We start from the raw sequence: 23,595 nt of genomic DNA, 5'->3' as shown, positions 1-23,595 counted from the left end.
CTTGAAACTTTCGCGACGGACTAGTTATAGATATGGTTGTCGGGCAAGACGTCAGATGTCGTGGAGGACAGATGCGTTTTACATCGACTAGCGTGCACTTTATTGCACTTTTGCACTAGTGTGTATCAGAAAAAAAAATTCCATAGGACTAGGCGCATAATATTCGTAGCAGATTTGCGACTTGTCGCGTATACACCAAATGAGTCGTAACCGACAATTTTCAAATGGTTCAAATGGCTCTGAGCACTATGGGACCTAACATCTGAGGTCATCAGTCCCCTAGAACTTAGAACTACTTAAACCTAACTAACCTAAAGACATCACACACATCCATGCCCGAGGCAAGATTCGAACCTGCGATCGTAGTGGTCGCGCGGTTCCAGACTGTAGCGCCTAGAACCGCTCGGCCACTCCGGCCGGCTCGACAATTTTCTCTCTATGGTTCCAATTTATTGCGGACGTGCTGTTGCCTCAGCAGACTTACAGTGATAATGTATTTGCTGGGAAAACAAAAGATGACTTCAGTGCATTACAAGCATGTAAGTAAAGAAGTTTGGGCATAAAGTGTCTGTATCAGAATATTCACAGTCTTTCGACATAAATCTGTCTCACGATCTACTAGTTGGTACAAAGTGAATCCAAATAAGGTCCACGAAGCGCAGTACAGGACAGTCAATCACTCAGAGCGCAGCGTACCTGTGGCGATGTTGTGGTCCCCGACGAGCAGCGCGAGCGTGTCAGCTGTGTAGAGCAGCAGGCAGTGCGCGGCGGTGACGGCGTGGCGCGTCGAGATGATGCTGGCGCCGCACACCACCTGCTCCTGCTCCAGGTCCACCAGCCCTGCCATCATGGGGTACTCGTTCACGCCCGTCTCCTTCCCGTTCACGATGCGCGTCTGCAAAAGTCCAGCAGCCGCCACGCAGTCATAGTGGACTCGTACATGCAGATCCGCACTGATGAGCGGAAAACGACCGTACCTCATACATTTTCGCTTACTAACGGGCAAGGACAGCAGAGGGACTACTGAAAATGAAACTTCCTGGCAGATTAAAACTGTGTGCCCGACCGAGACTCGAACTCAGGAACTTTGCCTTTCGCGGGCAAGTGCTCTACCGAAGCACGACTCACGCCCGGTCCTCACAGCTTTACTTCTGCCAGTATCTCGTCTCCTGCCTTCCAAACTTTAGAGCACTTGCCGCGAAAGGCAAAGTTCCCGAATTCGAGTCTCGGTCGGGCACACAGTTTTAATCTGCCAGGAAGTTTCATATCAGCGCACACTCCGCTGCAGAGTGAAAATCTCATTCTGGAAACATCCCCCAGGCTGTGGCTAAGCCATGTCTCCGCAGTATCCTTTCTTTCAGGAGTGCTAGTTCTGCAAGGTTCGCAGGAGAGCTTCTGTAAAGTTTGGAAGGTAGGAGACGAGATACTGGTAGAAGTAAAGCTGTGAGGACCGGGCGTGAGTCGTGCTTCGGTAGCTCAGATGGTAGAGCACTTGCCCGCGAAAGGCAAAGTTCACGAGTTCGAGTCTCGGTCGGACACACAGTTTTAATCTGCCAGGAAGTTTCATATCAGCGCACACTCCGCTGCAGAGTGAAAATCTCATTCTGGACTACTGAAAATACTAGTATGTAGAGTCAGATCATACCTGGAAAACTTGAGTGAACAAAAGAAGGACTCAATACACGAGAGGCAAATGTGGTATACTCATAACGGAATAGCTTGCTGCCTTTTGGAGACTATTGGGAGGGCTGCACCGATGGGTGGGCTCGTGCTTGGTCTGTGGAGTATGTTTGTAGATGTAGATAAAAAGAGAAAGATAACAACAAAATACAAGCATCTATGAAAATCTTCAGGAGAATGAAGGGCTTCACAAGAAGATATTTAATAAAAAATGAAAACATTCGAAATGATTTGAACGAACAAGCTGATAATGAGGAAATAACTGAATGTGGGAGAAGGCAGAAACAACATGTCAAATGTGAACAGACTGAGCAAAAAGTTAGCAAATTTAAAACTGTATGTGGGGCCATTCAAATAGCTGTTAAAAATAAAGCTAGGAGAAAAACGAAAATGAAATTTTATAAAGTAATGGCCTTACCCACATTGGGATGTACGAGGATAGATAAGATACGAAAAGAAGATGACAGAACGAAATGTAAAATAAGTATATAATAAATCTTAAATAATAGGCAGGATTGGACTGGTTGCTTACAAAGAATGGAGAATACTAGGCTCAATAATTGTGGCGAATGGCATGGAAAGGAAACGGGACGGGAAAGTGGAAGGAAATAATTATCTCCAGCCGCGCAGGGCACTGCGGCAATGCAACGGCGAGAGTTGAAGACTTGTGCCGGACCAGATATCCAACCCGGATGCTCTGCGTCTATAGAACGGTTACCTTAACCGCTCGCCCATCCGGACAGGCTTTGCGTCGCACCAAACTCGCAACTTCCCGCCCATTTACCTTCTACTCGCAGGTTTCTGAATCCCGTAGGAGTTCGTACGTTGGTTGTGCACTCGCACTGAATCTTTTTTCATCAAACAGCCGTCGCACCCATAGAATTGTAGATATGAGTGGTGTCAGTTCTGTCGGACGTGTCCAACTCACGCCTGAGGGAAAAAAAGAGATTGAGGACGACCCAGTATGCGCTAGAGACAACTGTGAAGCCGTAATGGGCAAGAATGTCTACGAGCGTGGTCTGATAAGTTTGATTAATTTTCATGAAATAACGGAACATTTTTGTAGCGCCTTCATTGTCGGTAAACTTGATTATTTCAAGGATCGTATAAAGAATTTCAACAATGTGCAGCGTACAGTTCATTGTTGACAGCTGTCTGAATTGATCACTTTATCGACTACGATTGAAAATGCAGAAATCCGATGTTGTTATCAAATATTTTTCATTTCAAGCGTTGGACTGGCGCACAAATTACAACACGGGATGAAGTTCACGCAGACTCTGGACCATCACTCAAAACCATTTACTTTTGGATTAATGAATTTAAACGTGGTGAGGCAAGTACTCCGGCCGTCCATTGGAGGCCATCACAAAGTAAACCATTACAGGATCCATGATATGGTAATGCAAGACTGTCGAATAAAATTTCACGAGATTGCTGAGCCTGTAGACATTTCAACTGAGCGAGCGCGTAATATCCTGCCCGGAGAACTGGCCGTGAAGAAGCTGTGTGCGACGTGGGTGCCAAGTTTGCTTTCAATTGCCGAAAAGCACATCTGGCACCACATTTCGACATTAAGTTTGGTAATATTTAATCGCAGTCTACATGAGTTCTTGCTCCCATTTGTGACTGTTGATGAAATCGGGATCCATCATTACACACAAGAGTCACAACGGCGGACAAAATTGTGGACAGAAGCTGGTGAAAGTGCACCGAAGAAGGAAAAGACCATTTGATCAGCTGGTAAGATGACGGCCACTGTTTGTTGGGATTCCCAAGGAATAATCCTCATAGATTACTTGGAAAAAGGCAGAACCATAACTGGGTATTATTATGTTTCATTGTTGGATGGTTTGAAAATGGCGTTGGCTGAGAAAGGACCAAGGTTGGCACGCAGAAAAACACTCTTTTCTTTTAAGAGGATAATGCAGCACCCCACACGTCAGCGATAATTGGGGTTTGAATTGGTTGCTCATCCACCTTATTCACCAGACTTAGCCCCAAGTGACGCCTTACTGTTCTCTAACTTGGAACTTTGGCTTGCTGGGAAGAACTTTTCATTAAATGAAGAAGTGATAGTTGCACTTAAGGAGTATTTTGTAGAGTTAGGCGGAACCTATTTTTCTGGTGGGATGAAAAAGTGGAGGTTTCCCTCAAAGGAAACTACATCGAGAAGTAAGATGTCATGAAACAAACATTTTTTAATAATTTTTTTAGCCAGCTTTATCAAACTACTCCCGTAATTCATGAAGTGAGATGAAGAACACGATGATGATGATGATGATGACGACGAAAGACTACCCAAGAAAACCCTAAACTACAAGCCGAAAGGAAGGAGAGACATTGTATTGTATTGTATTGTATGTGAACTGGGGACCTAGAAACGACGCAGCGCAGTCCACAACCCCACGACGACTACCGCAGTCCACTTCACCCCTCCGTCGCCCTAAACCGAACCCAGGATTATTGTGCGGTTCGGCCCGCGGTGGACCCCCTAGGGAACGTCTCACACCAGACGAGTGTAATCCCTATGTTTGCGTGGTAGAGTAATGGTGGCGTACGCGTACGTGGACAACTTGTTTGCGCAGCAATCTCCGACATAGTGTAACTGCGGCGGAATAAGGGGAACCAGCCCACATTCGCCGAGGCAGATGGAAAACCGCCTAAAAACCATCCACAGACTGGCCTGTTCACCGGACCTCGACACAAATCTGCCGGGCGGATTCGTACCGGGGACCAGGCGCTCCTTCCCGACCGGAAAGCCGTGCGTTAGACCGCACCGCCAACCGGGCGGGCTAGGAGAGACATGGTCGACCAAGGAAATGATGGACATAAACTCTGTGAAGAGAGAATACATTGAATGAAAAACGATGACAATGCGTATGTATGAGGCTGCGAGTGTTACCTGCTTCCTGACGCCGCAGGTGCAGTCGGCGGGCGCCGGCTGCTGCTGCTGCACGGCAGTGACGGTGCAGGAGAAACGCGAGCCCGCGTTGGTGATCGCCGTCTGCAGCGCCACCACCAGCCGGTTGGCGTCGGACGACTGCGAGAAGCTGCCCTCGCCGCAGTACAGGTGCGCGTCCGACAGCGATGCGTCGCCAGACGTCGACACGCTGAGGCGCGCCGTGTCGCACTGTCCCGTCTGTGGGCAGCCGGCACCAGCGTCACGACGGCAAAGGCCAACCGCTCAACTGACGCGTCTACTCTGATGTGACAAAAGTCGTGGGATATCTCCTCATATCATGTCGGACCTACATTGCCGGAAGTGTGCAGCTACACGACGTTCCATAGACTCAACAATTCGTTGGCAGTCACTTGCAGAAACATTGAGCCGTGTTGCCTCTATAGCCGTCCATAATTGCGAAGGGTTGCCAGTGAAGGATTTTGTGCACGAACTGATCTCTCGATTATGTCCCATTAATGTTCGATGGGATTCATGTCGGACGATCAGGGTGGCCAAATCTTCCGCTCGAAATGTTCTTCAAACCAATCGCGAACAATTGTGTCCCATGTGACATAGTGCATTGTCATCCATAAAAATTTAATTGTTCTTTGGGAACGTAAAGGTCATGAATGGCTGCAAATAGTCTCTGAGTAGCCTAACATAACCATTTTCAGTTGAACCGGCCCATTCGATGTAAAGACAGCCCACACCTTGTAAGAGGTCCATGACTGAGGGATTTATTGCTAGCGCACTCGAGCAGATGTAATTTCGATGGGTTGCTCACATGCTGTCTGCGATATGTAAGCTATAAGAGAATCTCAGACCAGAGAGCAGTGTTGGCTGCAGTAAGAGCAGTGTCAGTAGGAGTAAGTAGTAGCTAGCAGTCGTGTGTATGGAATTGGCTGGGCCGGTTGTGGGGAGCGATGGCGGTGCCTGAGCGATGTAGTATAAGGTAAAAGCAGCCGCGCGCATATGTAGTTTGTTAAACTAAATTTGTACTCTTGTTATATCAAGTCCCATGTAAATGTTTCAAAAAATCTTTTAATAATTATCTTTTTTATATAATTAACTTTTTGACAATCATTCATCTGAATTTAAAGAATTTTCTAATTTCTCCAATCCATGGTCATCCCGATTATCGTAAGGAAAAATCTGTTGTTTCTCTTTATACATGACAAATATAGCGGCCAGCATTGCACTGGGCTGTGCTAGAAAAATTTCTTATAGGAGCAGATATACACGCGTTATCCGGCGACTTCATTGAGGTAAGAATTTTCAATTTATTCAGAATGACCTTTCAGGGCCATGACGCAGCACTGCTGACGTCCAAATTTACCAGTTTAGATTCACAGTCAGTTAATTATTGAAGGGTTATACGTGAGCCACAATTTTATTGAGAGATTAGTCACAAGTTATTATTGCGAGGTTACGGAGTAATAAACTGTTGGGAGGTTACGCTGAATGTGAATGATATACATATTTTTACTGTTGGGAGGTTACAACCTTCATGGAGCCACCACCGACCTCCACAGTGTCTTGTTGACAACTAGGGTCCATGATTCAAAAATGGCTCTGAGCACTATGGGACTTAACTTCTGAGGTCATCAGTCCTCTAGAACTTAGAACTACTTAAACCTAACCAACCTAAGGACATCACACACATCCATGCCCGAGGCACGATTTGAACCTGCGACCGTAGCGGTCGCGCGGTTCCAGAGTGTAGCGCCTAGAACCGCTCGGCCACTCCGGCCGGCAGGGTCCATGAATTCGTGAGGTCTGCGCCACATTCGAACCTAACCAACAACTCTCATCAATCGAAATCGGGACTCATCTGATCAGGCCACGGTTTTCCAGTCGTTTAGGGTCCAACTGATGTCATGAGCCCAGGAGAGGCGCTACAGACGAAAGAAGTGGCTTGTAAGGCGCTTGTTCGCGCGATTCTTTGAGTATTTTTCATCTACCTGGCATCCCTATCAGGTAGCACTGATTGAGGAGATAGAGAAGATTCAACGAAGAGCGGAGCGTTTCGTCACGGGGTCGTTTAGCTGGCGAGAGAGTGTTACGGATATGCTAAACAAACTCCACTGGCAGACATTGGGATTGTGCATCACGAAGAGATTTACTATTGAAATTTCGGGACAGTACAGTTCAGGAAGAGTCAGACAACATATTACTTCCCCCCACATACACTCCTGGAAATGGAAAAAAGAACACATTGACACCGGTGTGTCAGACCCACCATACTTGCTCCGGACACTGCGAGAGGGCTGTACAAGCAATGATCACACGCACGGCACAGCGGACACACCAGGAACCGTGGTGTTGGCCGTCGAATGGCGCTAGCTGCGCAGCATTTGTTCACCGCCGCCGTCAGTGTCAGCCAGTTTGCTGTGGCATACGGAGCTCCATCGCAGTCTTTAACACTGGTAGCATGCCGCGACAGCGTGGACGTGAACCGTATGTGCAGTTGACGGACTTTGAGCGAGGGCGTATAGTGGGCATGCGAGAGGGCGGGTGGACGTACCGCCGAATTGCTCAACACGTGGGGCGTGAGGTCTCCACAGTACATCGATGTTGTCGTCAGTGGTCGGCGGAAGGTGCACGTGCCCGTCGACCTGGGACCGGACCGCAGCGACGCACGGATGCACGCCAAGACCGTAGGATCCTACGCAGTGCCGTAGGGGACCGCACCGCCACTTCCCAGCAAATTAGGGACACTGTTGCTCCTGGGGTATCGGCGAGGGCCATTCGCAACCGTCTCCATGAAGCTGGGCTACGGTCCCGCACACCGTTAGGCCGTCTTCCGCTAACGCCCCAACATCGTGCAGCCCCCCTCCAGTGGTGTCGCGACAGGTGTGAATGGAGGGACGAATGGAGACGTGTCGTCTTCAGCGATGAGAGTCACTTCTGCCTTGGTGCCAATGATGGTCGTATGCGTGTTTGGCGCCGTGCAGGTGAGCGCCACAATCAGGACTGCATACGACCGAGGCACACAGGGCCAACACCCGGCATCATGGTGTGGGGAGCGATCTCCTACACTGACCGTACACCACTGGTGATCGTCGAGGGGACACTGAATAGTGCACGGTACATCCAAACCGTCATCGAACCCATCGATCTACCATTCCTAGACCGGCAAGGGAACTTGCTGTTCCAACAGGACAATGCACGTCCGCATGTATCCCGTGCCACCCAACGTGCTCTAGAAGGTGTAAGTCAACTACCCTGGCCAGCAAGATCTCCGGATCTGTCCCCCATTGAGCATGTTTGGGACTGGATGAAGCGTCGTCTCACGCGGTCTGCACGTCAAGCACGAACGCTGGTCCAACTGAGGCGCCAGGTGGAAATGGCATGGCAAGCCGTTCCACAGGACTACATCCAGCATCTCTACGATCGTCTCCATGGGAGAATAGCAGCCTGCATTGCTGCGAAAGGTGGATATACACTGTACTAATGCCGACATTGTGCATGCTCTGGTGCCTGTGTCTATGTGCCTGTGGTTCTGTCAGTGTGATCATGTGATGTATCTGACCCCAGGAATGTGTCAATAAAGTTTCCCCTTACTGGGACAATGAATTCACGGTGTTCTTATTTCAATTTCCAGGAGTGTACATCTCGCGTATTGACCAGGAGGAGGAAATTCGAGAAATTGGAGCCGATACTGAGGCTTACCGACAATCATTCTTCCCACGTACTTTTCGCGGGTGGAACAGGGTTGGAGGGATAAGATAATGGTACCGAAAGTACCCTCCGCCATACATCATTAGGTAGCTTGCGGAGTATGATGTAGATGTAGACGTGCTGTTACCAAAGACAGTCGCGTCGATCATCTGCTGCCACAGACCAATAACATCAGATTTTGTCGCACTGTCCTAACGGATACGTTTGACTTACTCCCGACATTGATTTCTGCGGTTACTTCACGTAGTTTTACATATCTGTTACCACTTACAACCCTAGGTAAACGCCTCTGCTCTCGGTCGTTACGTGAAGACCGTCGGCCGCAGCGTTGTAATGCCTGAAATGTGATATTCTCGGCACACTCTATACACAGTGAATCGCGGCATATCGAATTCCGTAACAATTTCGGAAATTAATTGTCCTATGCGTCTAGCTCCAATTACCATTCCACGTTATGTGGCTATAATCACGCCCGAAACCTTTTCACACGATTCATCTGAGTACAAATGAGAGCTATGCCAGTGCACTGCCCTTTGATACCTTGTGTACGCGATACTAGAGTCGTCTGTATACGTACGTATCGCTAGTCCATGACTTTTTGTCACGTCAGTGTATAATGATCAGCTGGTAACAGGGGTGATTTCGGCTCTCGTTTGAACTGCAATATCTTAACAAATTCTGCAGTTTTAGACAGACTAGTCATGCTGCGTTAGTGAAACTCAGTGACCGCCAGATATTTGTAAAGTTACTTTTGCAAATATGCTGAGGGACTCAGACCAAATAATTACTAGTCATTATGCGTTGTAACGTGGCAGACTAGGAAATAATATTATGAAGTTATCGATCGCGTATTATGATGATCAATCTTGTTGCTTCTTGCATACAAATTTACACTTACATTATGTCCAAGTAGGTTTTCAAATCATTATTTTCACAGACACCTACTTTTATAGAAATTTTTAGAAAAAAATTATATGACGTCAATTCCTGATATCACATTCCCAGATCATTCACTTTGAAAATAATAGATGATTATTGCTCATTTCTACATAAAGATGCAGTATAACTGTTAGTTTCAAAATCTACTTTGTAATTAAAGATTAATTAAATATGTTTTGGAATTAATTGTTATCATAATGTGACTTATGAAATTTAAACAGAAAACTACATTCAGTTACCTTGTAAGTTATGTGGACATAATTTATATGTGTTTTAGCACATTCTTAAAAAAAATTATTGGAACTGTATTACATATTCAAGCATGATCAGATGGAAAGTTTATCACATGGAAAACTACAAATTTTTACTGTTTAAGAGCTAACAAAAGTTGTAAAATATCTCAATTATCATACTTTATAAATGCTTCAGTCTGGTTTTTTAGTCTGATTGCATTCATGGGAGTCTATGTTTAGTGTTAATGTCTGAAACGATGTGCTATTTTCCGTTAAAATTTGTAACGAGTTTGTTTTGTTGTGGCGAAACTAGAAAGAATAAACGGAATACTAAATGGAAATATTTGTCTAGTTATTACGCTTCTTTACAAAAAGAACTCCCTGGTACGACTGAATTATACTTCCCGAAGATAAGTATCCGTTTAAGAAATGAATTATTTGCGCGTTACTACTCAATGCTTTTAGTTCTCTATGATCTACATTCGCAATATGTGCCAATCAAATCATCTACAGTATTTTCAAATTCCAAACGAATATTAATGATTTTTCGTGCACCAATGAATGATAATGCCGCAGCGTTTCACGCAAAGTCCAGCGTCGACCGGAAGGGTCCCTTTGTCTCACGTTAGAAACTAAATGTTTTTAAAGTCGAATTCTAAGCTGTCCGAATTTAGTCAAGTCGATATTCTACTGAATGATATGTACTGAAAGGGACAAAAATACGAAGAGCAACCGACAGTCTTGAAGCGAGTGAGCAGCACTTCAGTGTGGCGGTAGCAGGCAGACAAGAGGCCAGGAGGGGCAAGTCAGGAAGCAAGACGTGGACAACCAATGTTTGCCCGTCTTCAATGTCTGTTGTTATCGTTTGCATTATAGAATGATCGACAACGAGTCACGGAGCGATGGAAATATTACAGCCCGATATACTACAGTAATATTTACAAATTATTTTTCACTGTGGTCTACTGGTTCAGTTTAAATACCCGTAACACGAAAATCTCGACTCTGAACCACTATGCTTTAGGCTTAAACATGGAATAAGAAAACAGCCGGCTCCAATGTTTTCTAGCTTTTGTCATATCGGTAATTAAGGAATTAAAGACATTAGCTGTCAGTCGGCATTGATTTATATCAAGAGGGCAAGTTGAAGATTTGTGCCGGACTGGTATTCGAACCCACGTCTCCTGTCAGATACGCTGACCACTATGCCATACGGACACAGCAGTAAGCACAATCGCATGGACTACCAGAACATATCTCCCTTCATAGCCAAATTCTCGACTTTTATCACACGTCGGCTTCGAATTCCAGTGGGGCACAAGTTTTCAACTTGATGTGGGCTCATGCTTGGTCTGAACTCATTAGGCTTTGGATCCATGTTGCATAGTGTCCATGGTGTAGGCTAATGACTTCTGTTTATGTTGCGATGCGTACTTACATCGAAGGACTATGAATCTTTGACGTCAACAAAAGAATAAAAATGAGTGGTTTCAAATGGTTCAAATGGCTCTGAGCACTATGAGACTTAACTTCTTAGGTCATCAGTCCCCGAGAACTTAGAACTACTTAAACCTAACTAACCTAAGGACATCACACACATCCATGCCCGAGACAGGATTCGAACCTGCGACCGTAGCAGTCCCGCGGTTCCGGACTGCAGCGCCTAGAACCGCACGGCCACCGCGGTCAGCCTGCGTGGTTTCAGAGTGTCTCCTTGTGTATTATGTATATCTGATTTTTTTTCCAGATCTCGATGGCGTCTTCTAGAACAACAACACTTCTAGCTACAATGCACATCCTGCAAGATTCTACAAAATCCAGGAGGAAAGTATCGAGAAGCGTTGTATTGCTTGGTGATGGATATTTGGCTCAGATAATTGCGTGTAAGCAAAGACAAATAAAACAAGTTAAATAAACGGGAAAGTGACCGTTGCCGGATTTAAAACCGATCATCTCGACAGCGATCGGTATATACAGAAATATTATGAAGTAGCGGCACGCAAAGTTTCGCGAGGTGGCTGTCTTCCAAAGCCATGGACTCTTTATCTATGCTCCGGCGTTATTTACTGCCAACGCAACCTTGGAGGCGTGAAATAACAGGCTTGGGAGAAAGTAGCAATGACATGATAAGAACAGTGGGTGAACCTAAGGAACGTGTTATTCTCAGTAATGACATTTGGATGATTTATGGTTGACCTGCTAGTCATGAATTACTTCCCTGGCACGTGAAAGACACGTTCTGATGAACAAAGGGCAGATACTCATCGGTTTCTTGTACACATTCAGCAGTGTAGTAGAACAGTCATCAGTACGAAGGTTGGTTTGTGCACCACAGTTCCTTCTAAACATGATTTAGTTGGAGGCGCGGTGCCCTTACACTTCTTTGGTTTTAAACTGGATCTTGCAGCCAGTTGTCACGAAAGAACAAATGAGTGTTATGGAACATGTGACGTCGTTGACCGCTAATATTTAACTGTGTGCAACAGTAACCTCTTCAACCACATTACTGCGTGGATAGCTTCTGTTACCATGAGGGAGAAGTAGTCTACATTAAGGAACAGAAGCGAAAGATACGAAAATTTTACATGGGTACGGTACTGGAATAAATGTACAGGCCAACTCGTACTTGTACGGACATAACAGACAAGCACTTAATACATCACAAAATAGTCACGCTCACGACAAATCTTACTGCTGACTGGGACGGTCAGTCGTTGGTACTTTGATATCCCATGATGTAAACGGACATCTCTGGCGTCTGCCTCAACTTCAGAACCAACATCCATGGCAGAGATTAAACAAATAAATGTACTATTGTAGAAAGTCGTTGATATACACCGAGCTGACAAGGTCATGGTATAGCGATATGTACATAAACAGACGGCAGTAGTTTAGCCTACACCAGGTATACAAGAGCAGTGCATTGGCGGAGCTGTCATTTGCACCCAGATGATTCATGTGAAAAAATTTCCAACGTGATTACGGCCGCACGACAGGAACCAACAGACTTTGAACACGGAGTTGTAGCTGTAGCTAGACGCATGGGGCATTCGATTTCGGAAATCGTTAGGGAATTCGATATTCCGAAATCCACTGTGCCAAGAGTGTGCCGACAATACCAAATTCAGGCATTATTTCTTACCACGGACAACGCAGTGGCCGACGCCTTGAACGACCGAGAGCGCGGCGTTTGCGTAGAGTATCAGTGCTAACAGACAAGCAACACTGGGTGAAGTAACCGTAGAAATCAATGTGGAACCTACGACGAACATATCCGTTAGGATAGTACAGTGAAATTTGGTGTTAGTGAGCTTCGACAGCAGACGGCCAACGCGAGTGCCTTTCTAACAGCACGACATCGCCTGCAGCGACTCTCCTGGGCTCGTGACCATAACGGTTGGAGCCTAGACGACTGGAAAACCGTGGGCTCGTGACTATATCGGTTATACCCTAGACGACTGGAGACCGTGGCCTGGCTAGATGAGTCCCGATTTCAGTTGGTAAGAGCTGATGATAGTGTTCGAGAGTGGCACAGTCCCCGTGAAGCCGTGGTTTGAAAAACGTTCTGGACAGTTAGAACGAATGATTTGGCCACCCGGATCGCCCGACATGAATCACCCACCAGGGTAGCCGAGAGCGCTAATTCTCTGCTTCCTGGACTCGGGTAGGCGCCCCGGCCCCAGATAGAATTCGCCCGGCGGATTAACGACGAGGGCCGATGTGCTGGCCAGCCTGGATGTGGTTTTTAGGCGGTTTGCCACATCCTGCTAGGTGAATACCGGGCTGGTCCCCATGTTCCGCCTCAGTTCCACGGCTCGCAGACATCTGAACACTTTCGCACTATTCCATGGATTACACTCGACGCAGACAGTTGGGGTACACTAATTCCGTCCGGGGGGTACGGGGTGACGGCAGGAAGGGCATCCAGGCACCCCTTAACCATTAACATGCCAAATCCGATTAACGATGGCTGACCCTGCATAACTACAGGACAAGGCTCAAGCGATAGAATAGAATCGCGCGACAAGAATCCTATCGAATGTTTAAGGGACACAATCGACAGGTCAGTTTGCGCACAAACTCCTGCACTGGCAGCACTGTCGCAGTTGTGGACGGCTATGGAAGCAGCACGGCTCAATATTCTTGCAGGAAACTTCCATGCCATGCCCAGTTGCTGCGCTAGGCCAGACTACAGGATGTCCGACACGGGAGGTAACCAATGACTTTTGTCACCTCAGTGTAAGCTGACATGTAGTTACAAAGTGCACACAGTCTAGAAAAGATTCGATTTCGCTAGATATAGGAATTCGTCTGTGTAAAGGCTGACTTAATATGCGTGTAGAATTTGAAATGTGTAAAGACCAGCAAAGTTCGTTTCCGGGTCCACTCCTGCTCTTAATATACGTAAATGACCTTGTAAAGAAATTAAAATACAAACAAGAAACGTTAAAGTTATCCTGGGACATAAATATACTATTCAAGGACAAATAAGGCGGTAGTTGAACGCACATTCAGCTGGTTTGTAGCACACAGGCTTGGTCTACAAGTTGGAGAAAGTGTGTTTTGAAATTGGTAACAAAAATGACCAACATATAACATAATTACACATGTCAGATACTAAATGAAAAACAAGGATAAAAGCTAAAATACTGACAGTTCGTTGATAAACTAATTTAGAAGCTCAGTTCGACAAATTTTGATTTTGAAGTTCCCTTTTCACTGAGAAACAGAAAAAAATGCTACCTTGTTTCTACCCTTTTGTCAAAAAAATGGCTCTGAACACTATGTGACTTAACATCTGAAGTCATCAGTCCCCTAGAACTTAGAACTAATTAAACCTAACTAACCTAAGGACATAACACACATCCATGCCCGAGGCAGGATTCGAACCTGCGACCGGAGTGGTCACGCGGTTCCAGACTGAAGGGCCTAGAACCGCTCGGCCACACCGGCCGGCCACCCTTTTGTCATTCTAGTCCTATGTAGCCATCGTCTGGAGTATTGTTCCTGAAATGAAAGTCCTGCTACAAAAGCAAGCAATAAGAATATTGTGTAAAGTACAAATAGTTTGCAGAGACCTGCTCAATGGCATTACTTTCAGGCACTCACATCCTGTTAATTTGAAACAATTTCAAACGAACAGGAATTTATAGAGCTATAAGACAAGACATGGGAAATTTCACTTATACACTTCCATCCTTGTCAAGGTTTCAGCGTGAGATTGTGTATTCTTGTACAAAGCTCTTTAATCAGCTGCCTGCAGATATGAGGCAGTAAAGTAGGGAATCCCAGAAAATTCGAAATAAAATTGCACACGCTTGTTACTAGTCACTCCGTTGTAAATTACCTGATTATATACATACTGCAGGATTGGATATTCTTATTAATACCAAGATAAGTAAAACATCCGCGGCAAAGAAGCCTCTATTCTTAACAGCACATAGATAACTTATCTCGTGTCAATGTTTTCAGTGCGCTCATGTAAATACTAAGCAAACCATAATTAATGAGCAGCACATTCTAGGAAGGCAGCAAGGCTTATTCAGAGTAACGGCTTCTCTGTTAATTTAATTTTTTTTGTAGATACAGGCTTATAGATTAATGGTAATGAATAGTGACCGTATTTTATACAAGTGGTTTCCGGCAATTACTTGTATCACGTAGTCTATAGCGTTACTCGTATCGCATCTCAGAGGGTTCTTCTTCGCAATAAGATTTTCTCTTACTATACATGATTTCTTTAATAGGTTAAAAAACTTGTTACAGTTCTATGCTCCAAATCACATACACGGGGTGTTAGGAGTGTAAATGTAGATATTTTAATTCGTGACTGTGGACAGTAAACCGAAGAACGTTACATCAGTATTTATTTCATTTGCAGTCTTATATTTATAGCTGTTAAGAGTAGGAGGTTTTTAGGTTGGTTGGTACCTTGAAGTACACGCGGCAAGAGCAAGCCACTAATGCTTATTTTCTCCTGGGCATCAGGTCAGCTGCTGAAATGTGGACGCATGGACGCAAAAAGATTAGTCCACTTAGTGGTCCAGTTACGGCAGTGCAAAAAACATCTGGTAGTAAATCATGTTACGAACTTGTGGAAAGACTGTTCGATGCAGAGAAAAAACAACTTACACACTGAAGTGTGTACATATTAAGGTACCAATGACCACAATATCCGCACTATACTCCTAACACTATGTCTCTGGTGTATATAGCAATACCATGCAATCGTAGATGCATCGCTGCAACTAATCAGTGCGCCACAAATTACTGATATCAAAATAAAAGTTTTAACGGCAAATGTCGTCTGAAGATCAGCAGTTCTGACCGAAACTGATGATCGTACAAAGTATGTCTTTGTAAGTCAGCAACTGGTGCAGTAGCAGGAATGCTATTTGTTGTATTCTGTAAGTTTAAGGCTAAATAGAACAATACTATTCACTGAATTTCAAAGTTCGTTGTGGTCAGTGATTAGAAATTCTCCCCGAAAGAGAGGCGGCAAATGGAAGGCCTTGCGAAAATCTTTCCTGCAAGCCGCTTCGTTAAATCATTAAGTGCTGTGAGACCGTCTTGTCACGAAGTTCTGTATGGCCCGGATATGCTACGCTGACGACACTTTGGACAAAAGTGGCCGCATTGTTACTCGACTAATCGAAAGAATATATTCGGCAAACTTAAATACGGTGGCCGGACGGTATTTGACGTCCACTCCTCAGAATCCATGTCCAGCGTCTTCTACTGAAGTACAAACCACTATGAAGTGAAGGAAAGAGGATGCTTATCAATGTACCACATCTTTTTCCCGTTCCGTTCAATAACGGAGTGAGAGAAGATGGACTGCTTAAATACCTCAGTGCACGCTGTAATTAGTCTAATCTTGTCTTAGGCGTCCCTTCTGGTGGTCTCCAGGGTATTCACTTAAAACTGGTCCTTGAAACTTTGTAAACAGGCTTTCACTAAGTTGTGCACGTATCCATTGAAGCATCTACCAGCTCAGGTTCTCCAGCACCTCCGTGACCCCCTCCCGCGAGTCAGACAAACCCGTCACGTTTCGCGTTGTCATCCTTTGTACATATTCCGTGTTTATCTTATTTGGTATGGATCACACAAATGGTTTGTAAGCAATCCCGTATGCAACTGAACACATTTTCCCCGTATTCTGCCAATGAACCGAACTCTGCCACCTGATTTACCTACAGTTGAGACTGTTGGCCATTCCATTTCATATGCTTACAAACTATTACAACCAGTTATTTATATGGGTTGAATGATTCCAAATGTGACTCAATGATACGATAGCAGCAGCATTTTGCACGCGTTGTCTAAGGCTACTGTCTTCGATTAGTAATGAAAATGACATGGGTTCTGGGTTCGATCCTAACCACTGCTTAAATTCTAAATAAAGGTCATCAGCAACGGCAGCCTGACACTTCCGGTATAATGAGTCACCTCGTTCTGACATTTGTCAAAGAGGGCGGAGGAGCGGACAGAGTTTTAGGGCGACCTCTTATCCTTATCGTGAGAAACTCCCGCTTTAACACGAAAGAATCAGAAATAATCAACTGCATGAGGATGCAGAAGGCGATGGGTACCACTGCTTTAAGACACATAATGTGTATCGACAGGATATGTGGCCTGTAATTAAAAATGTAAGTGGGGATACAAAAGATTCCGTTCGAAGGCCGTACAGTCCCGAACCGGTGGCAGTTAGGCAAAGTCGCCTGGAGCACTGAGGCAACCATTACATGGGCGTACTACGGCGCACCTTGTTGAACATACCCGTTTGGCAAAACAGCGAGTCCTGCTGGGGGAAAAATTCGTAAATGCCTACTGTACGTTTCCCTCCGACAGGAATCGTTGACCCTTCAAGGGCTTTTTTAGGCGATGAAAGGCGTGATAATCGCAAGGGAGGAGATCAGGACTACAGGGCTAGTGGTCAAGTGTCTCTCACTCCAGTTGACATAAATTCTGTGTAACATCTGCGATACGGAGACGGGGGTTATCACAAAGCAGGAGCACCCCTTGTCGCACCATCCCACGACGGTGGTTTTGGACAGACGTGCTACCCCATACACAGTCTTTATTCTCCTTCGGCAGCCAAGTAAAGAAATACAGTACGTTGGTCCTATATAGACGCATTTGGTAATAGTGTGGCCATAGTTGACGTTTCCGCATTTACTGCACGCACGTCGGAAAGACACAACTGCCAAAATTATCCCTTACCTACACATCTGTGCTTATACACCGGCACTAAGTTGCATATAGATGGCAACAACGCCCTCAGACGAAAACGTTTTGATCGCTCCTTATACTGTAGTTCCGCATTAGTTCGCTAGAAGAGAACCTGCATATCAAATCAGTTGGAACAACACAAACTGCAGTTATCGTAGAGACTGATACCCAAGATGACTGCAGAAAAAATATGGAAGAAAACGAAGGAAACGGGCACCATCGTGTACGAAGGTCTCAGAAAACAAAAGGCTCTAATTATAGTCCACAGAGTCTATGACTCAATCAGTGACAACGAATTTCTCGGGAGTCTCTATGAGCAGAACCTAAGCAACGAAACGTTTAGAGAAGAGTTCGAGCAAGATGCGAAAATTTCCTTCAAAACAGGTCCCAAAGGGCGTGGCTACAACCATCAGGTTGACACCAAAACTTTATTGGTACCTCGCCAAAAAATAAAAGGTCTGCATTGACTTCGAGTCACTTAGTGTCAGAGACTTCACCGTTGCGTCAATATTGTACGTGCAACAACTATGGTCACTCCACCACAAAATGTAGAAAGCAAGAGGCTATATGCAGCAAATGTGGCCAAGCCGGCCACAAAAAGTCCGAATGCAGGACCAGGGAAACCACAACATGTATTCCATGTAGAAACAGAAGACAATGTAATAAGTCAAAAAGAGGAGAGTGCAGGAATACAGACAGTTACTAGACAGGTTCATAGACAGTAATGACTACGGTAATTAATCAATACACAGTGAACAACACTGAGAATGAAAATATACACGACACTACCACAAGAAAGCACAAATCTCCCTCCACTGGAAGCAGAAACGTCCGGCGTGCCATCTCATGGCGCCAACAGCTGGACCTGCTACCGGACAGCAAATGCATACACCCGCACTATTACATACAACAACACTAGCGGAGAGTTACACAAGTTCAAAATGGTTCAAATGGCTCTGAGCACTATGGGACTTAACTTCTGAGGTCATCAGTCCCCTAGAACTTATAACTACTTAAACCACACTAACCTAAGGACATCACACACATCCAAGTCCGAGGCAGGATTGGAACTTGCGACCGTAGCGGTCGCGCGGTTCCAGACTGTAGCGCCTAGAACCGCTCGGCCCGTTACACAAGTATAGTGGAGTATATTGACGATGTGACCTTAAATGGATCGATATACAACAGGGCAGAAAAACTAATAAACAAACAGATGTTCTTCTGGATTAACTTTCAAACCTCGTTAACCCAAAGAATACAGGAATTAGAGGACGAGTTAATAAATGATACACAACACCCAGATACCGGCGAAAACCACACCGTCGTATCAACAACAGCCTTGAGAATAGACAATCGAAACACTAGGTAAAACTCAAGACAACACACAAAACACACAAGTATCGAAAACCAAACACAACTAGAAAAATTCAGTAAGGAGGAAAGTAAATACGATAGAACCAAATGTGAGCACTACATAAAGCCTGTGGCTTTTTTACCAAGCGAACTACTGAACCAGGGCACAATACAACCAAGTACTGTAACCAAACCACATGTTATAGATTGCAACGAGAACAAAACTGGCGAGAAAGAGACGGTAGAAAAGGGAACATAGACATAAAAACATCCACGCATGGAACCCTACTGGCCCCAGAATCACAACCGGAGACTGCGAATACACAAAATGTAATACGTTATGAATACGAAGGTGGTGACGATGAAAATGAAAATGATGATGAATAGAGGTGCCCAATTGATACATGTAACATACATAATCAAAACACACCAACAAATGGAACCACCACAACAGCCGCCAAAGAGCAAAGCGATAAACCCCCACCAACATTCAATTCTCAATCTTACGACACCAAACCGAATCAGAAGAAACCTACTCCCAGTGTACAGCTGGCTGGTATCGTAACACCAGTAAAACCAGAAGGAAAACGTCTTCCAAAAACGGTGCGAAGTATTTTTAGAGCTTTGCGTGTGACAAAAGAGGTGATTAATGCGTGTGACGTAGTGACGATAGTGCAACATCAAGATACACAGCACACGCCACAAAACGCCGACCACGGCACACCACCCGACACCACACCTACGTCCCAGGGCGCCGACATGAGGTCGTACTTCGACTATATTCAAACTGGTAGCAAAAGCTACGTACACGTTAAACACCCGTAGCATCACTTATGAACATTCTTTAGCGGAATCCAATGAGAAACAAGCCAAGTTAGTGCTGAACCTCCCAAAATAGTTAAAGACATAATATAGATATACTGTTTCTATAAGAGCCATACACCAACCAAGGCAAACTACCATGCTTTCTAACAAATGTGATAACCATAACCGGTAGTCAGGCAGCAGTTCCCATATTAAATAAACATATAAATATACAGTAGTTAAAATAACTGAATTATGTAATGAACACTTGGTAACAATTAAATTTTCATACCAAGGAGATATATGGATAATTGGTTCACTGTATGCCCAATACTGACATTCCATAGCGCCTATGGCTAATAGCCGAATACAAACGAGGTAAGAAGGTTCTCATATGCTCGGACATAAACGCCAGGTCCACTCTGTGGAATTCCAAAATAACAGACGACAGAGGACGCATAATAAACGATGTCCTACAGTAAATGCGACTACACGTAGTTAACGTAGAAGGGAACATACGGACACACGGAGGACATGACGGATCGAAAAGTAATATAGATATCACATTCGTAAATAACGGTACCAGAGAACGCATATCGGACTGGAAAATGCAAGACCACATTATTGTCAGCGTCCAAACGCGATCACTGTGAGACTAACAAGACAAAACAACACGACCAAAACAGTACACACCTGACACTTACTATTCCATAAAGCTGACTGGGAGAGACTAAGAGGAACAGCACAAGACGGAAACCTTGAAACCATCACCGGAAGCATTGACTTCAAGGCACACATGCTTACCGATCTCATCACAAAAGCATCACGAAGGTTGTAAAACAAACTTCACACAGTTTGTGTCAGGTTGATCTTTTCATCTGATAGCACTGCGTAAGTATTTTGTCAAAGAGGTTTTTACAAGCAGTGTTCCTGTAGCTATGGGAATTATTGGTTGAAAACGAGTTTAACACCAATGGGTACAGTACTGATGAATATTCAGAATAATTATCAACCTAAGTCTGAGTTCATCTACAAACTGAGGCGTATTTGTAATACTGAAGCTAGACTGTGTATCCTTGTCTTCCTTGAGTGGGCATTGGAGGGCGTTTACACACACGTATACAATACTATGAATACTTCGAACCCTATAGTTAACGTTGCTGTCATGAACGAATTTAGATTTTTTAATTCTTCAGGGTCTTCAGTGTGCGGTATGTGTTGTAGATACAATCTTAGACAAAAATATTGACCGCTGAGTCGTTCATGTAAGTTGGACAATACAGTCGTTCTCCCCTCAGAATTCTATGTCTTGCAATATGCTCGATCTGTCAACTTTGTAGTCTGCAGCATTTCCTGGAGGAAGTCAGTTCTGAGTATTATTAGTAACTACGCTTCAGTCCCTAATCTTAGTTACAGAAATGCGAATCAGAAGCATTACGTATTCCAGGCCATAGCAGCTGCGTCTTTGAGACGCCAGCTATGGTCACTTCCCAGCCCTCTGTAGGCTCACATTGGTTCGTTTTCTTCCCGTTGGTACTGTAACTGCGATTTGGGAACACGGCAAGGTATGTTTGGCAACTCTGTGATCGACGAGTTACTTCCTGGAGTGGACGGAATTAGGCATCAAAGTTCACTTGATTCTTCCTGTCATTTCCATTGAATAATCTGAGTTATTATCACTTGAGATGTAACAAAAGATTGTAAATTTACGGTTTTAGGTCCAAGAAATTCGTTGCACGTGGAAATCGCAACTAATCTCGTCCTTTAAATAGCTGTTCACGAGTTCTAGGCACTATTGGCCACGTAAGAAGATGCCAAAACAATGACCTCTTCGCTGGCTCTGTGGTTATGACCTGTGAAAAAGCGTTTGTTATGGTTCGCAATTCCAGTCTCGCTGACAATAACGTTTTTATCCCTTCTGTGAAAGAGCTACAGGCAGTCAGATCAAACATTGATAAGGAAATCGCAAGAAAATACTTTCGGCTTATAGTGCTATGGCGAAAAACTTACAATACTGCACTACAGTTAACGCCTCTTTCCGCTGCTAACAAGCAAATGTTGGGTTTCTAGGAATACATAAATTTTTTTATGAAATGCCACATTTGCGTACCTCTTGAGTGTGACACAGCATACTAATTAAACACAGTCCCAATCGCAATCGAAGTGAGTAGCATTTTACTAATTCGTGCCGATAGAGGCACGCTTGTGTACAGTTTTATTAAAACAGCCTTTCGTCATAAGGTTATCGTGGGAAGTTTTATTTCATTTATTATAATACAGTGCACAATTTTCGTAAGGTTTCTTTTAGGGTTGTTAAAACAATAGGTAACATGAGAGAGAAATTAATCATCAGTGATATATGCCAATTCTCTAGTGTTCTTTATAACAGCCGCACAATGCACATGCAGTTTTTTGATTACATGCATGTAGAAAACTTGGTCTGACTCAAGGCTGTCAAAAAAGGTTTGAAGAAGAATTAAATGCCACTACCACACGACAGCTAATGTAGAAAATACTTTTCTGACGTATTTTGGCACGATGCGCTCTCCCCATACATAATACAAAAGTTTCGAGATGCATCTGCAGCCTGGCCGTCTATTAAACCTTAAAAGTACAAAATGTCGCAGAAGTTAGCCCTTTTTCCACATGCGACTATTTTGGGTTGAGAAGTGAAGGAAATCGTGTTCAAAGTTCCATTAGATCGATAACTTCAGCAGAGAGCAGAATTGCGTTTTAAAAAATGTAGCAGTAAATGTACTCGTACTCGCGACATCTTATCTTTGGTGCACGACGCTTACCATTACGCTACTAGCTGTCAGGTAGGTATAGCACATCTAGAAGTCAATAACAATTCCTCCAGAACTTCCGCATTCCACAATGCCGTGTGAGATAATGCGTATGACCGGATCTAGACTTCTGAGAGAGAGACAGTTACAGCTTTTCCTTTGCACTGCACTACGTTTTCAACAAACAGATAGCGCAATAGAGTCAAGTGGAAAGGAACACTTCCTATTTTAATTTCTGCATCCTACACTGTTGGCAGTTCTGTGTAAGTGGAAGTTGCGTGATTTTATTTCGGTGATTACAAAATAGAGTCGAATGTATGCACTGGGTAACTGAGGCAACTAGTTCATGGCGATTCAGTCAACCAAGTAAATGATTGTACTGAACATGCTGCAAACCACTACAGGGAGCCTGTGTGTCAGAATTCTGATCCAGTCTGGCGCAACGGCGTTATGAGCAGAGGATTTGGTGGTCTGTTGAATTGATAATGGGTTCATATACTTATGGTCTGGGTTCGATTCCACCTTCTGCTGTTGATTTTTGATAGGGAGAGACCGATTATATTCTCTTCTGGCTACGACAAGTGAAGAAGGTGTAATGGCATTGTGGTCTGAAATTCACATTAGTCTTGATATTCCTTCGCTTCCAAGTAGATATTACGTTGAACCACAATACAGTGGAGACATGTAGAAACTCTATCACCAGTAACCTTTATTATACTACTTATTTATTTCTTGTGACGAAACAAACGCTATGTAGGGTACAGGACGCTCATTCCATCTTTTATTTGAGCTTCTGTATGTCGATAAAATCGGTTCTGAACTGGGAATGCAACTCAGACCGCCTTAACGCCGAATTTGATCCCTTCGTGACAATACAGCTCGACTACAATTTGTTGTTTGTTCAAAATTGCAGATTCTTCAACATCTCCACATATTGCGCGTG

General features: G+C 44.4%; 1 protein-coding gene across 1 annotated transcript in view; it reads right to left on the bottom strand.

Moving 5' to 3' along the window:
* The window catches only part of LOC124547947 (venom serine protease-like), a 295,517-nt gene that overhangs the window by 93,489 nt on the left and 178,433 nt on the right, over positions 1 to 23,595 (bottom strand). Inside the window, exons 3-4 of the mRNA XM_047125144.1 lie at positions 4,586 to 4,822; positions 697 to 895 (exon numbers count right to left, since the gene is read on the bottom strand). Coding sequence (XP_046981100.1) covers positions 697 to 895; positions 4,586 to 4,822 — 436 coding nt within the window. The remainder of the gene's footprint in view (positions 1 to 696; positions 896 to 4,585; positions 4,823 to 23,595) is intronic.

This window comes from Schistocerca americana, chromosome 1 (assembly GCF_021461395.2).
Source record: "Schistocerca americana isolate TAMUIC-IGC-003095 chromosome 1, iqSchAmer2.1, whole genome shotgun sequence".
NCBI classification, from domain to species: domain Eukaryota; kingdom Metazoa; phylum Arthropoda; class Insecta; order Orthoptera; family Acrididae; genus Schistocerca; species Schistocerca americana.
This window is presented reverse-complemented; position numbering and strand designations above follow the sequence as displayed.